The sequence below is a fragment of the Mus musculus genome, chromosome 2 (genome assembly GCF_000001635.26).
Source record: "Mus musculus strain C57BL/6J chromosome 2, GRCm38.p6 C57BL/6J".
Classification (NCBI taxonomy): Eukaryota; Metazoa; Chordata; class Mammalia; order Rodentia; family Muridae; genus Mus; species Mus musculus.
In genome coordinates, this window is record NC_000068.7 from 130,504,448 (window position 1) to 130,520,754 (window position 16,307).

The following is a 16,307-nucleotide window of genomic DNA, read 5'->3' on the forward strand; positions in this document are numbered from 1 at the left end:
AAACTTAGAAACAGAATTTTTTTTGTTTTCATGTGTGTGTGTGCCTGTGTCTGTGTCTGTGTGTTTGCATGTGTTTATGTGTAACACATGTGTAGAGATGCCCTTGGAGGCAAGAAGAGGGTGTTGGATCCCTGGTCTTGGAGTTTCAGGGAGTTATAAGCCACCTGGTGGGGGCGCTATAAACTAAACCCCATTTGTCTGAAAGGACAGCAAACGCTCTTAACCACAGAGCCATTTCTCCAGCCCCCATCATGTTAGCAATTCTTTTTTTGTTGTTTTTGGTTTTTGGTTTTTGGTTTTTCGAGACAGGGTTTCTCTGTATAGCCCTGGCTGTCCTGGAACTCACTTTGTAGACCAGGCTGGCTTCAAACTCGGAAATCTGCCTGCCTCTGCCTCCCAAGTGCTGGGATTAAAGGCGTGTGCCACCACGCCCGGCTTATGTTAGCAATTCTTAATACCTGCTTAGCATAGCACTTTCTAAAGGATATTTTTCTGATGGGAAAGATCACAATTAGGGTGGGGAAGTCCAAGTGTATTTAAAGGTATTTAAATGTATTAGAATATTTGATTATCAGCTAGCTGGGAAGATAATGTCCTATAACATAATGAAGCAATGGACTTATGTCCGCAGAAACAATGAGAAAGTGAGGCTGTGGGAGGCTCATACACTCAGAGCTGTCTGTTCAGCCCGCCTCTCTGTCCCCTTGAATATCAGTCACTAGATTGAAGTAGCAGTGGCCTGGAGAATAGGCTTGGAATTCTGGGCCTGAGACCAGCTTGGCAAGGGCAGATTTCTGACTTATTCAGATTCCTAGTCTAGACAAGACAGAGGGTCCCTGAAAGAGTGTCTGCATAAGGTAAAGTAATTGCTCCAACTGCCACATAAATGACGTTTCCTTTCCAGTAAAATTGCTGTTCTCTGATCTGTGATCACAACCTTTTGCTCAGATTTCTTTTCTGTTTCAGATTCTGTTAGATGGATCCATGTCTGGCTCATGGTAGAATTCCAAAAGTACTTTGGAAATTTAATACTAGTTGATACTAAAGATGACATCTTTCAACTAGACTTTATAGTACAGACCTGATACCTGTGTGCTTTAGGGCCATTGTTTCGACAGTACGAGCAAGATGGCATTAACAGGTACAGTTAAGAGCATAGTCTGCACACCCTACTTGTTCCTGTTCAGTCACAGCTCTGCCACAGCGGCACTGTGAGCATAGGCAGATTTGCTTGACATTATCTGTACCTCTGGCTTCCCATATATAAAGTTGAAATGAATGGTGGTAATAGTTCATACCCGTAGAGAAGTTGTTTGATGAGTTGATCTAAGCCGGGTATAGTGATGCACGCCTTTAATCCTAGCACCTTGCCTGGCAGAGGCAGGCAGATCTCTGTGAGTTCAAGGCCAACATGGTCTACAGAGTGAGTTCCAGGACAGCCAGAGCTACATAGTAAGACCCTGTCTGCAAAAGATTACATATTATGGTTCTGTACATGGTAATAACTGTTTTTTAAGGTTCAGCTGTTCTAGTTGTTACAGCTTCTGCTCTGAGAGGTTTCCAGAAGTCACATGGCCAGGCAAGGTGGTATAGGGCTGTAATCCCAGTACACAGGAAGCTGAGGCAGGAGGATTTATAGTTCCAGAGCAGCCTAGGCTACATGATCAGACCCTGTCTCATAAAGAGCTGGGGCTAATATGCTCAGTGGAGGCCCTTGCCTACGATAGTGCACCTAGCCTTCAGTCACTGCAAAAACAAACAAATAGAGATACAATGCATGTCTGTGGCTGCCACTATTCTTAATTAGGTTGAGAACTGCAAATAATTCTACTTTATATTTTAATGTTAAAGTACAGTTTATGACCCATTCATGAAATTTGTGTAATAGACCACAACCATTAGTGTTTATTTTGTCTTTGTGGGTGATCCTGTTCTGTGTCTTTTCTTGTTGAAAGTGTAATGTTTTAAAGCTATGCACAACACACATTGTATACTAAATAACAACATAAAAAGTGTTCTTCTGTGAGTTAGGGCCATTGCTTAGGGGAGAAAGGCAAGAACTTACACAGACTGAAGGATGAATATGGAAGGCAGGGCTGTAAAGTAAGCACAGCTGACTTCCCAGCCTGGGCTCATTCTCTATTGCTTTCCACTCAACAGCTCTGTGAGATGACCACGGTACTTATCTCCTCTTAGTGCCTGCTGAACTTAACGCTAAATACCATATTGGACTTCAAATAGTTTCACTTTTGTAGTCTTTCCACATTAAGAATCAATCTCTCTCTCTCTCTCTCTCTCTCTCTCTCTCTCTCTCTCTCTCTTTCTCTCTCTCTCTCTCAATGTAATTAAAAAAAAATATATCCTCCTAAAAGTAAAATGAGGGCTGCAAACATAGTTCAATGGATAAAGTGTTTGCCACACAAGCATGAGGACCTGAGTTCAAATCCCCTGAGCCCACATAGTCCCAGGCATGGTGATTCCCGTCCATAATCTCAGTGCTCCTGGGACAGGATGGGAGGTAGAGACAGGAGAGCTCCCAGAAGCTCCCAGGTCAGTTAGCTGCTGTACGCAGTGCAGTGGCAACCAATGAAGAGATCCTGTCTCAAATACAATGGACGGTGAGGGCCCATACAGGCTAATTTTATGTCAGCCTGACAGTTGAGAAACTGGCCTATGGTGCACTTGATGACTGATGTGGTGGGCCCTGCTCACTGTGCGTTACCAACCCTGGGCTGGCGAGCTTGATGTCTCCAGTAAGCAGGCTGAGCAAGCCTTGAAAAGCAAGCCAGTATGCAGCACTCCTTCATGGCTTCCACGTCAGTTCCTGCCTCTAGATCCCTACACTGGCTTCCCTGGATGATTAACTACAAACTGTAAGATGAAATAAATCATTTCCTCCCCAGATTGACTTTGATTATGGTGTTTTATCACAGCAATAAGGACACTGCTTGTGTCCAAAGTTGTCCTTAGACCTCCACACGTGCATCGTGGTACTCATAGGCCCTAACTCAAACACGAACATGCAAACAAACAAAACTCCCGTCTATGTATCTAATTACTCTTATCCCTTTCATGTGTGTACATAACAAGTTTCATCTTCACCCCCGACTCCCCATCTTGTCCTCCCTGTCACTATGCCAATCCTCCCCTTCCTAGCCAGTCCCCATCAACTTCCATGGCTTCTTCTTAAAGGCTGTACGTACGTGAGTGTTTTGCCTGTGTGTAGTATGTATATATGTGTACTGTGTCCATGCATTCTGTCTATGAAGGCCAGATTAGGGCATCAGATCCTGGAACTGGAGTTACAGATGATTGTGAGCCTCCACGCGGATGCTGGGAACTGAACTTGGCCTCTGTGAGAGCAGCCAACGCTCTTCATTACTGAGCCATCTCTGGGTCCATACCATACATTTTTCTTTTTAACTTATTTATTTTCTGTATGAGTACACTGTAGCTCTCTTCAGACACACCAGAAGAGGACATGGGATCCCATTACAGATGGTTGTAAGCCACCATGTGGTTGTTGGGATTTGAACTCAGGCCCTTTGGAAGAGCAGTCTTTTTAAGAGTTTTTTTTTTTTTTAAATGGCCCAAGAAGTGTCATTAACGTTGCTTACAGAGCATGTGTGAGAAGTTGTTATTTACTTAGGATGTTTTCATTGATATTTACAAGTGTTTTCTTGTTTTGTTTTTTTTCCTCTGTGAAATTGGTCTGATTTTACTTTGCAAATGTGGTATTGTTGGTGTATCAGTTGCTAGTGTTTTATTTTCATTAAAAGAACATGAAAGCTTAAAGATAAAGTAAAAGAAAAAAGAATTTGAAAGTTTGCATAGAAAGCTATGAATTTCATTCATATTTTCTAATTCAAGTGAATTTGAGGAAAGTCATCCCGTGATCGTTTAATTTCCTATATAGCTATGAATATTCTCACTTTGCATATTTCTGACCCCTTTTTCCTTGGGATATAATATTTCATAGCTTATCACTTCCTCCCAAAGAACCTACTATCCTTTATTGACTCTATCACCTTAGCTTTTCATTTTAGTGATTATTGTTCTTTCTTGCCTTTTTAGAAGTTTATTTTGTGCTACTTATTCAGTTTTTTTAAATTAAAGCTGAATTTTTATTTTTCAGACCTACTAATATTTGGTAGTGTGATTTTTATACAACATAGACTTCAACATGCTGCCTAGGTGTTTCTGTAGGTAGCTGTTAGCTAGGATGCTGTCTGAGCTGCTGATAAAGACCAAATGATTGCCTTCTCTATAGGTATGGCCAGAGGGCTTCCCTCCCATCAGGAACCAAGTCACTCTTACATTGCCTGCCATCGAATGACAGCCTTCTCATCTGCATGGGCCCATTCTCCAAATGTCATAAGTACACTTAACCATAGTGTTTTCTCAAATCCCAGTATCCAGGTTTTTTTTTTCTCTTCTTTGTTTTTAAAGATCTATTTATTATATCTAAGTATACTGTAGCTATCTTCAGACACACCAGAAGAGGGTGTCAGATCTCATTACGGATGGTTGTGAGCCACCATGTGGCTGCTGGGATTTGAACTCAGGACCTTCAGAAGAACAGTCAGTGCTCTTAACCACTGAGCCATCTCTCCAGCTCCATTAGCCAGAATTTATTGCATAACCACACCTAGTCTTGGAAGTATAGTGTTTAACTGGACAATTTTGTACTTGGCTAAAAAACACAAAGAGGTTGTTTTCATTATATATTTTTATTTAGTTTTCAAATTTTGACTGTGTTAGTTAATTTCCACTTTTATTGTATAGTGCTGAGAGAATATCAGACTGTGGGTCTTGGGGATCTGTTTAGGGCTGTAGATACCCCAAAGTGCATCTGTGTGTTTACTGATGGTGGTTGATGGAACCAGTTTTCTCCTTCCATTGTGTCGATTTTGAGGATTGAACTCAGGTCATCAGGCTTTGCGGCAAGTGCCTTTGCCTGCTTAGCATCTCTCCTGTTCACCATAGGTTTCTGAAAACAAGCTTTTCTCCATTAGCATATAGACTTCAGTACCTAGCAGTTAGGTTGGGCTTTTTGTTTTTTATGGTGCTTGTTTGCATCTCATTGTGTAGATCTTTTATATCTTTAACATTGTCATTTTGCATATCAAAAGGCCAATATTGGCTTGTATTTGTGATTTTCCTTGAATTCCTGTATTTTTAGTGAGTATTGAATAGGCATACACAGAAGGAGACAACTGACCAAAGTTTAGTAACCCTGGATAATTCCCCATTTATGGCAGTGTACTGAACATGGGGGAAATTACCTATGTTCCTGGAACTTTTTCTTTGTTTCCCTTAAATTGAATAGCAATGTTTTCCTTTAACCTGAGTAAATGTTTCTGTTTTTTACTTGTTACACAGGTAATTCTGACTCAAAAGACAGGAGAGGTGAGCCCATCACCTTTATCTGTTTTCCTTTAAGGGTACCCACTGTCCATCATGTCTCTGCTGTCCACTGTCCGCCATATCTCTCTGCAGTCCACTGTTCGCCATGTCTCTTCTGCCCACTGTCCGCCATGTCTCTTCTGCCCACTGTCCGCCATGTCTCTGCTGTGCTGTCCACTGTCCACCATGTCTCTGCAGTCCACTGTTCGCCATGTCTCTGCAGTCCACTGTTCGCCATGTCTCTTCTGCCCACTGTCCGCCATGTCTCTTCTGCCCACTGTCTGCCATGTCTCTTCTGCCCGCCATGTTTCTTCTGTCCACACTTCGTCCTGTCTCTTCTACCCACTGCCATGTCTCTTCTGCCCACACTTCGTCCTGTCTCTTCTACCCACTATCTGCCATGTCTCTTCTGCCCACTGTCTGCCATGTCTCTGCTGTCCACTCTTTGTCCTGTCTCTGCTGTCCACTGTCCACCATCTGTCTGCTGTCCACTGTCCACCATCTGTCTGCTGTCCACTGTCTGCCATGTCTCTGCTATCCACTGTCCGCCATGTCTCTGCTATCCACTGTCCGCCATATCTCTGCTGTCTGCTGTCCACTGTCCGCCATGTCTCTTCTGTTGTTTGTTTACTGTCCCTTAAATGTTCTCAGGTTTACCTCAGAAAAGTGTAAAAGAAACAGCATTTGATTTTATATACATTAAATATTCCAACAGATTCGGTGTATTTTATATTTTTAAATTTTACCTTTGTGTATGAGTGTTTTGGCTGCATGCATGTTTGTACAGCACATATGTATACCTGTTGCTTACAGAGGCTGTAAAAGTGCATCAGGTCCCCTGAGAATGGAGTCACCGTGGTTGTGAGCCCTCATGTGAGTGCTAGGAATAGATTCAGGGTCCTCAGCCAGGGCTCTTAGCTACTAACCATTTCTTCAGCCCCTTGATGTATTTTAATCAATAATAAAATAACTGTACACTTAACATGTCCTCATACTAGTATTTTACTCTTTGGTCATATAGTAGGATGTAATTTTTTTGTTTATTTTCAAATTGTATTTATTTTGTATGAATGTTTTACCTGCATATGGTTGTGAACCATATGTGCTCTGGATCTGGAGTTATATAGATGGTTGTGAGCCACTGTCTAGGTGCTGAGAATTGAATCTGGGTTCTCTGGAAGAGCAACAAATGCTCTTACCCACTGAGCCATCTCTTCAGTCCCTAGGGTGTAATTCTTTCTTTCTTTCTTTCTTTCTTTCTTTCTTTCTTTCTTTATTTATTTATTTATTTTGAGACAGGGTTTCTCTGTGTAGCTCTGACTGTCCTGGAACTCACTTTGTAGACCAGGCTGGCCTTGAACTCAGAAATCCGCCTGCCTCTGCCTCCCGAGTGCTGGGATTAAAGGCATGCACCACCACGCCTGGCCTTAGGGTGTAATTCTTATGAATTAATTTCTGGCTTTTAGTCTACTATTACCTTCAATCATATTTGCTTCCTGTAGTTTTCCCCTAAATTCATAGTGTTGTCACTCATGGCTTTTAGGGATTCTCGACAGCCTAGGGGGAAGCTCCGACAACCCCAGATTACGTGTTACCTTTCTGTTGCTGTCAGTGACCAAAACAACGCAACGAGCTTATTGTAGCTATGGCTCCAGAGGAATAAAGTATGTAAAAGCGAGTGAGGCAGGTATCAGGAACAAGAGGCTATGAGATCACATCTTTTTTTTTTTTTTTTTTTTTTTTTTTTTATTTATTATATATAAGTACACTGTAGCTGTTTTCAGACACACCAGAAGAGGGAGTCAGATCTTGTTACGGATGGTTGTGAGCCACCATGTGGTTGCTGGGATTTGAACTCTGGACCTTCGGAAGAGCAGTCGGGTGCTCTTACCCACTGAGCCATCTCACCAGTCCCAATGAGATCACATCTTAACCACACACAGGAAGCAGAGAGCAAGAACAGGAAGTAAGGCAAGGCTGTAAACCCAGAGGCCTCCCCAGGGATGTACTTCATGCAGCAAAGCTGCACCGCCTCCTAAAGGTCTGTAACACCCCCAGAGAGGGCACCAGCCCGAGACCCACATTGCAAGTAGACAGTTCTATGGGGGACATCTTTTTTTAAGTTTTTTTTAAAGATTTATGTATATGAGTATACTGTAGCTGTACAGATGGTTGTGAGCCATCATGTGGTTGCTGGGAATTGAACTCAAGACCTCTGTTTATTCCGGCCCCGCTTGCTCCAGGCCAAAGATTTATTTACTGTTCTATTTAAGTACACTGTAGCTGTCTTTAGACACACCACAAGAGGGCATCAGATCTTATTACGGATGGTTGTGAGCCACCATGTGGTTGCCAGGAATTGAACTCAGGCCCTTTGGAAGAGCAGTCAGTGCTCTTAACCGCTGAAGTCTCTCCAGCCCCAACATTTCTTATTCATATCAACACAGATGCTTTTTCTGTGATCTAAGCTAGACTGAATTTCTGGGGTATGAGTATTTATGTACAGATGTCAAATTTTATATAGGATGACAATAATATGACTGCTAAGAAAGACTGAATTGGAGACAGAGGCAGAGACAAAAGGATAAGTCATCCATTCTAAGAAATGACTATTACATTTGAATTTGGAAAATGAACACCTATTAAGGAAGTTTTCCATGACTTTCGGGCTTTGGGATGTTAGGTAGTCCTGATGTTTTTGCCTCTATCTCCCAATTGCTGAGATTATATACCTGCACCACCATGCCTAGTCTGTGTGTGTGTGTGTGTGTGTGTGTGTGTGTGTGTGTGTGTGTGTGTGTATTTTCTGATGCTCTCCACCTTAATTTTTCTGAGACAGGGTCTCTCATTAATCCTGGAGCTTGCCATTTCAGTTAGACTGGCCGGCCGGCAAGGCCCTAAGGATCCGTCTTAGGGTTTTACTACTGTGAACAGACACCATATAGGACAACATTTAATTGGGGTTGGCTTATAGGTTCAGAGATTCAGTCCTTTATCATCAAGGTGGGAACATGGCAGCATCCAGGCAGCTGAGAGTTCTACATCTTCATCTGAAGGTTACTAGCAGAATACTGGCTTCCAGGCAGCTAAGATGAGGGTCTTGAAGCCCACACCCACAGTGACACACCTTTTCCAAGGCCACACCTACTTCAACAGGGTCACACCTTCCACTCCCTGGGCCGAACATATACAGACCATAACAGGATCCTTGACTCTAGCCTGCAGCTCAGGGTTACAGGCTTGTACTTCCATACCTGGCGGTTTTTTTGTTTTTTTGTTTAACAGTGTGCTGTATATCCAAATGCAGGTCCTTGCATACTTAGCCATTAACCCACTGATTGACTTCCTAGACCGTTAAATTTCAATTTTTTTAAATAAAAAATTTTCAGATTCCTTGTTATAATTCTATTGCTTAACTATATCCAGTTTTCAATGAGTAATTTGAAGACTTATGAAGACCAAGTAAGAAGGGAGTATTTACACCAGCAAAATGGACACTCTGAGCCTCTACCGAACGTCCATCTGTCATTACGCCTGTACTGTGTGCAAGGTTCCCTCGCCTTTCCAGCTCTCACGTTGTTCCTAAACTCAGCAACCGAAAGCTGAGTGAGTGGAATGACATCACTGCTCAGGCTTGCCCGTTAACTCTGAAGCTTAATCGTTTTATAATGCAGCATCTATTTACATCTGTTTCCTACACTTCTCTCTGAACCACGCACAATAAAGTGATGTCAGGATGGTTAGTCTCAAGGTCAAAGCCGAAAGCAGTTTGAAGAAATGAGTCAACTGGTTAGAAATAATTTGTATTATAACCTATGCAAATGAATTAAGGGTTTCAAGTTTTTGTGCCTAGGTCTTTAGGGTGCTTTAAACAAAGATGACTGGTGGATTAGTTTATTTAATTTTGAAACAGGATCTCACTATTTGGCCTGGCTGGTCTGAACCTATATAGACCAGGCTAGCTTTGAACTCCCAAAGACTGGCTTTCTTCTACTTCCCAAATGCTGGGATTAAAGGCCTGTGCCACCATTCCCTGCATGGCTGGGGACAGGATTCCTGGCATTTGAGGAATCAGCCATCATACCAGGCTTTTTGAGAACTTGCTTTCTAGAGGTGAACATTTCATTGTACATGTGTGAATATTCTACCAGCATCTGTGTGTGCCACATGCATGCCTAGTGCCCCCGCCGCCTGGAACTAGATTACAGATGATTGCGAGCCACCATGTAGGTTCTGGCAATCCAACCCTGGTTCTGGAACAGATACCGGTTCTCTTAAACACTGAGCTATCTCTCCGGTGCTAGAATTAACAAAAGTATTGGGGGAAGGTACGGGGGATGAGGGGGCACACATGTGCCACAATTCACAGATGGTGCTTAGAGGAGAGCTTTCAGAGACAGTTCTCTCCTTCCGCAAGAGGGTTTCAGATATCAAAACTTAAGCTGTCGGTTTTGCTTGGCCAGTCCTTTGCCTACTAAGCCATCTTGCCAGGTCCCAGAGCATCTCAAATTGAAACTTTATAACTATTAAACCAGAATGTTCCATTTCATCCTTTCTTTTTTTCCTGATAACTATTTTTCTTTCTGTCTCTATGAACTACTGGTTAGCAGTCACTCTCATTCCTATCCTGTCTGTATTTATCAGCTCTATCATTAGTCATGAGAAGTACTGTTTTCCTGACCTCTGTATCTTAAATGCAGCCCTCCCACCCCAGTCCTCCTTCCACTCTTCATTGCATTATGTTCTTCACTAAAGTAATGAGTTTCATAAAGGCAAAGAGTTTTGTTGTCACTGCTGAGTACTCCAGACTTATGGAGTATTAGATAAAATAATCCATGTATATATTGGATGATATCTGATGGCTTTTGTTTATCATGATAATCAATTTCAGGGCCCTGCACATGCAACGCAAGTGCTCCTCAAAATCCATTGAGTATATCTATCAGCTAAGTAACAGGTAGGCTTCTACTGGATGCCAGCTTTAACCAAACCAGAAAAGGCATTTGAGAGTCAGTCAGAGAAAGGTAATCAGTACCTGAATCTTACACCATAGTGAAGAATTTGTGTTGCTCTTTTAATGAAACAATTGTAATTGGTTAATTAAGAATTGCTGCTGGACTGGAAGGATGGTTCAGTGGTTAAGAGCACTGTTTGTTCTTCCAGAGGACCCAGGTTCAATTCCCAACACCCACATGGCAGTTCACAGCCGCCATCTGTACCTCCAGTTCCAGGGAATCCAACACCCTCATACAGGCAAAATTCCAGTGCACATGAAGTAAAAAACAAATAAGTCATTAAAGAAGAAATATTGCCAGGCAGTAGTGGTGCATGCCTTTAATCCCAGCACTTGGGAGGCAGAGGCAGGCTGATCTCTGAGTTCCAGGCTAGCCTGATCTACAGAGTTCCAGAATAGTCATTGCTACAAAGAGAAAACCTGTATCAAACAAAAAAACAAAACAAAAGAGGTAATTAGTTATCCAAAATTGAGTGGTCATCCCCTAGAAACATATATGCAGGCACAACTTTGAACAGACTTAGCAGGTTGTAGTTCAGTGTTTATATGTGTATGCAACAAATTTTCTTTCCAAGGACTGTTCCTTTTATTTGCATATATAGGTCATGTAAAATTCCTCATTGAGTGAGTGGCTACACCTCTCTCCCTCTTCCTAGCCTCCTTTCACTCCACTTAGGCCTTCTTACCCATGCTCCAAGAACCCACTGGTGACTGTCATCTGGTCAGAGCAGTTTCCTTCCTGTTTGCGTCTTAATTAACCTGCCAGCAGGATTTGAGTTAATTTCTCTTTCCTTGGAAGACTGCTCTTGGCTTTCTGCTGAGATGGCTTCCTGCTATTAGCCAGTTTAGCAGAACTTTTAAACAAAGGCAGATTCTGTTGTGCCGTTTCTGTGTCAGTTTCCCGGGAATACTGTTTCTCATCATATTCAGAATTAAAGTACACTCACATCCATGGCCTATAAATAAGTTTTCTGGCTCCTGCCTATCTCTCCAGTTTCAGCTTGAATGGTGCTGGCTTTGTGATGTTTCTTGAACCTGCCAACCCCCCCCCCCCCCGAGCCATTCGACTTGTCATTCCTTATGTCTAGAGAGTTAGCTCTTCGTCCAGATCTCTTAATGGTTCTCTTTGCCCTGTTACTTAGCGCACTGCTGATGAGCAGGCTGTGAGGGGCAGGGACAGATCTCAGACACTCTGCTGCCTCCCTGCTGCTGCTCTGCTTTGTTTCCTCCAAATCCCTTGTCCCAGCTTAAATGACATGTCTGGGAACCACGCACACTTTCTGCCCTTTGTCTACCTGGGTACTTTTCTCAGTGTCCCAAATAACCCAGCAACACTTGCTACTCCGTGAACATATTTTAAATGAATTCTGGTAAGGGGGTAAATCCGATGAAAATGGGACTGTTTCCGTTAGATTTGGTAATTGCCAGTTTTTGGTGTCCTTGCTGAGTGATTTCAGAGGACTGATAAGTCAGTGTGAATGGATCAGGAGATCTTGTGATGTCTTTGACCCGTCTACCTCACTCAATTCTATCCCCCAACCTTCCCAAAGACTCCCCAAGCTCCACCTGATGTTTGGCTGTGGGTCTCTGCTTCTGTTTGCATCCACTGCTGAATGGATCCTCTTAGAGACAGCTATGTTAGGCTCCTGTCTGCAAGTATAGCAGAGTATCATTAATACTGTCAGGAGTTGGCTCTCTTACATGGGAAGTAAAGGTGGTACTGGGGGCTGGGAGCATGATGGGAATGTAAAGTGAATAAGTAAATAAACTTTAAAATGGATCAGGAGAACCTGGAGAAAGGGAAATTGAGAAAAGTCAAGCAACAGTTGTAAGAGTTTGCTGAGACAGGATAAGTGGAGTCAAAAAGATAAAAGGTTTGATTTCAATGACATCATTGAACATTGTCCAGAGACAACATGGCAGGGCCGGCCTTCACATAAAAGGGGCATATCTGTCACAATACAGAGAAACTCAGGTCGTTTATGCAGTTTCTAATGTAGAGGAGACGTGGTGTTCTGACCTGACCTGGTCTGGTCTACTACATGAGAATTGTAGCTAGGTACTGAGCTAGAACTGTGGAAAGGACGGGAGGCTTGACCATCTGTCCACTCAAGCCAGACTTGTCATGCTTAGGGTCCTAGCAAAAGGCAGCTAAGGGAAGAGGTGGGAGAAGGGGATGGGGACACCTAGTATCTGTGATGCATGGTACATAAGGATCTAGCAGTGTCTCTTGTGTAATCCTATTCCCTGTGCCAGGAAGCCCCTTTGGGTTTGTGAAAGAGCAATCTTTTCCCTTCCCTCTTCTGATTTTCTCTAGGCAGGACTCATTGAGACTGGGAAGGAGTATAATATTGAACCTAAATTGCTGGCCTGCCAGGATTTGTACCTCCAAATCTTTGAGTCCTTTTAGTTTTTTGGTTGTTTGCTGTTTTGTTTGTCTGTTAAGCTCAAATGGTATAGTAATGAAAGAGTCTCTGATTTAAAAGACAAATTTTGTCTGGACACAGGAAGTTAGACATATGATATATCAGAGATGGGCAGCATCTTCCTGCCCATGGCTCTAAAGTGGCCCAAGGGTTCTTTCCTCGCATACTCTAGCACATGCACTTGCTCCTCGCTCTTCTGTGTGCATTTCTGCACCTCCCACTTCTGTCTCGCATTCTGTGCTCTTGGGGTGTGTGTGTGTGTGTGTGTGTGTGTGTGTGTGTGTGTGTGTGTGTGTGTTTCCCATCCTACCATCTGCAGAAATGTTTAGTTGGTAGCGCCCCCTGCCCTGCATCAGCATCAGTGTGTCTTCCTGAGCTCCCAGCTTGAACCCTTCGTTGCACAAAAGTCATGCCCTATGCTTTTCTCTTGGTTTCAGATGAGACACCAATTATTGCGGTGATGGTGGCCCTGTCCTCTCTGCTAGTAATCGTGTTTATTATCATAGTTCTGTACATGTTAAGGTAAGTATAATAATGTTACTGCATTTGCTTAGACTACTCTGATACTCCGGTGTCTCAGTAAGCCTACATAGTCCAGAAGACAGGAGCCTAAGGACATAGGGACATTGAGTAGAGAGACAGTGACTTACAGTGCTTAGATTAAACTCTGCTTAGAAATGGTTTCTAGAAATACAGTCTTGCTTAAGACCTCCTCTCTCTCCTCTGCTTTATTTGTCCAAACCAAGTTTCCCAGTTCTAGTTCAGCCTAAAGCTTAGAGAAGAGTAGTGGCTTGAAGATGGGCCACTCCCATAATATCTTATGAGAGACAGGTGTTTCAAGATCTTCAGGTTTGTCCTTTTGAAGCAATACCCTAAAAGGCCCCTGGTAACATTATATGCAGCACAAAAGCTTACTTTGTTTCTACTTGAGGCTTTGTTGCCAAACCTCTCTAGGGCCCCTGTCCTTTGTCTGCTAGGCTGGTCTTAGGGGTTAAAGTATTTGACCTTTCAGAAGCTTCTAGATGATGAACAAAGTAAGGAGGGAAACCTAAGAGAAGGAAGATGGTGGTTCATTTGTTCTCCTCCTGCTGCAGCTCCTGCCTTGACTACCTTCTTTGGGCCCAGCCTGCTCTGTGCTCCTTTTGTTCTTCAGTGTGCCCCCTAGAATTTGACATCTGTGTGTCTCCATTAAACCTGTGTTCGCTCTTTCTGGAGCTCTGGGCTTTTCCCCATGACTCCCAAGTGCACTGAGAAAACACCAAAATGTTTGTTTTATGAAGTCTGTAACTGTCCCACCCTGTCTGCCCACTCCCATCTCCCCTTTCCTCCCCACCCCCACTGTGTACACTTGCCCACATTCCTCCTGTTACGGTGTGCATACAAGTGTGTTATGGAGCTGAAGCTATACAGAGGAACCATGCAGGCAGAATATGCTGTTGTGCACAGTGGGCTTCAGGGTGCCAGGTATAAGGAAGACCATCCCAAGATACCCAGTCACCACAAAATGGAATGGCCTCAGAGGTCCCTGACCTGTGTCCCTTTTTTAAAAAGTTTGATTGATGGAAGAAGTTTAGAAAGACAGAGTCCTTAGCAGGAATACAAAGGCAGGGCTTTACCTCTGTGTCTAGTTTTTCATTACAAATATGTTCTCATTAGGTTTAAGAAATACAAGCAAGCTGGGAGTCATTCCAACTCTTTCCGCCTGTCAAATGGCCGCACGGAGGATGTGGGTAAGACACGGGGAACGTCTAGAGAAGAAAATCCGGATGTGAACATCCCCCATCCTCTTACGTATATCTTTCCATTATTTATCTCATTTGTGTGCTCACGCGTGTGCCGTGGCACGATTGTGGCGGTCAGAGCTTGCTAACATGCAAGAGCTGGTTCTCTACTCCCATCTTGTGGGTTCTAGGAATCCAGTTGAGGCTGCCACACTTGGTGTCAAAAACCTTTTACTGACAGCCATATCTCTGCTTCTTTTCCCCATCTTTTCAAAAGAATGAGACCATGAGTGGTCACAGAAGGGGCTGCACCCATCTCCAGGGCACCTAACTGACCTTCCCTTTTGTATACCACAGAGCCCCAAAGTGTACCACTTCTGGCCAGGTCCCCAAGCACCAACAGGAAGTACCCACCACTGCCTGTGGACAAGCTGGAAGAGGAGATTAACCGGAGAATGGCTGATGACAATAAGCTCTTCAGAGAAGAATTCAACGTGAGTTCTTTGTTGTTAGCAGAGGAAGGGAGACCTAAGGTCCAGCCTTCTGAGTCATGGGATATAACATAGGTTTCTAATGATAATGGGTGAGGAATATTTCACCGCGTTCATCTTGCTCCTTTCCTGTGTAGAAAGAAAGTTTTTTAAAAAAAGGAAAGTGCTTCACCCTCCTCACCTTCCCATCCACTCATCACTGGCCAGTTCATTCATTGTCCTGCCTAGTGACTCATCTGTTCAATACTTACAAGCATTTATAGGAACCAAGTAATATTCTCAGTGCCAAGGATATGTATGTTACAGAGCAAAAACAAATCCCACTCCCAACCTCAAATAACTCTCTACCCACTTGGGAAACTCTACTTACAAGAACAAAACTACCTAGAAATGGCTGGGCGGGGTGGCGCACACCTTTAATCCCAGCACTCAGGAGGCAGAGGCAGGCGGATTTCTGAGTTTGAGGCCAGCCTGGTCTACAAAGTGAGTTCCAGGACAGCCAGGGCTACACAGAGAAACCCTGTCTCGAAAAACAAAAAACAAACAAACAAAAAAAAACCTACCTAGAAAGCCAAACAGCAATTCAAGATGTTGTCTATAGCAGGGATCTGGAGTGTATAGAGTAAGTATTAGGAATAGTTTGATGTAAAAAGTAGAGGCTTCGAGAGAAGGCTGAATATTAAGATTTGTGTTTTTCATGCCTCTCAAGGAAGCAGGATGAGTATAACCAGCAGCTGCTAATCCTGAGTCAAAAGCTTCCTTGCTATGATGTAGCTCACTGAGAGCTTACTTACCTAGAGTGTCACAGGTTCCTGGGTTCATTCCTCAGTACTAAAGAAAAGGATGGGAGAGACTTTAGCCAAGTCTAGTTTGCATCCATGTCAATCCAACTAGAGAGGCTGAGGCAAGCGGATCACAAGTACAAGGCCAGCCTGAGCAACTTAATAAGCTACTGTCTCAATGGAATATGTAGCTAGTATTTGAGCATAATTTCCTTGAAGAAGCGGGAGAGTAGAGAGGGGAAGGAAGGCCCTAGAAATGGAAAAAGCAAGTGTCAGATGTAAGAGACAGGCATATTTAGATGGTTTTAAAGGGGCCACATAGCCAATGAACAGTGCTGTCTAGCGATTTCCTGCTGATTGAACTGTTCCTGCATGAGGAAAGGAGAAAAGATCATTTACGACTCGGGAAGCCCTGCAGCCTGCACTTTTGTAGGGAGCTCCAGAGAGGCATCTAAGCGGCTGCTTAT

At 43.3% G+C, this 16,307-nt stretch overlaps 1 protein-coding gene across 4 annotated transcripts in view; it reads left to right on the plus strand.

Moving 5' to 3' along the window:
• Ptpra (protein tyrosine phosphatase, receptor type, A) overlaps positions 1 to 16,307 on the plus strand; it is a 104,023-nt gene that overhangs the window by 54,170 nt on the left and 33,546 nt on the right. For 2 of the 4 annotated variants that reach the window (NM_008980.2, NM_001163688.1), the window contains exons 4-6: positions 13,284 to 13,368; positions 14,503 to 14,576; positions 14,925 to 15,061. In NM_008980.2, the coding sequence (NP_033006.2) occupies positions 13,284 to 13,368; positions 14,503 to 14,576; positions 14,925 to 15,061 (296 nt within the window). Of the gene's footprint in view, positions 1 to 412; positions 4,379 to 5,382; positions 5,410 to 13,283; positions 13,369 to 14,502; positions 14,577 to 14,924; positions 15,062 to 16,307 lie in introns of those variants that run through there. The other 2 variants (XM_006498990.4, NM_001355161.1) reach the window with 2 other exon arrangements.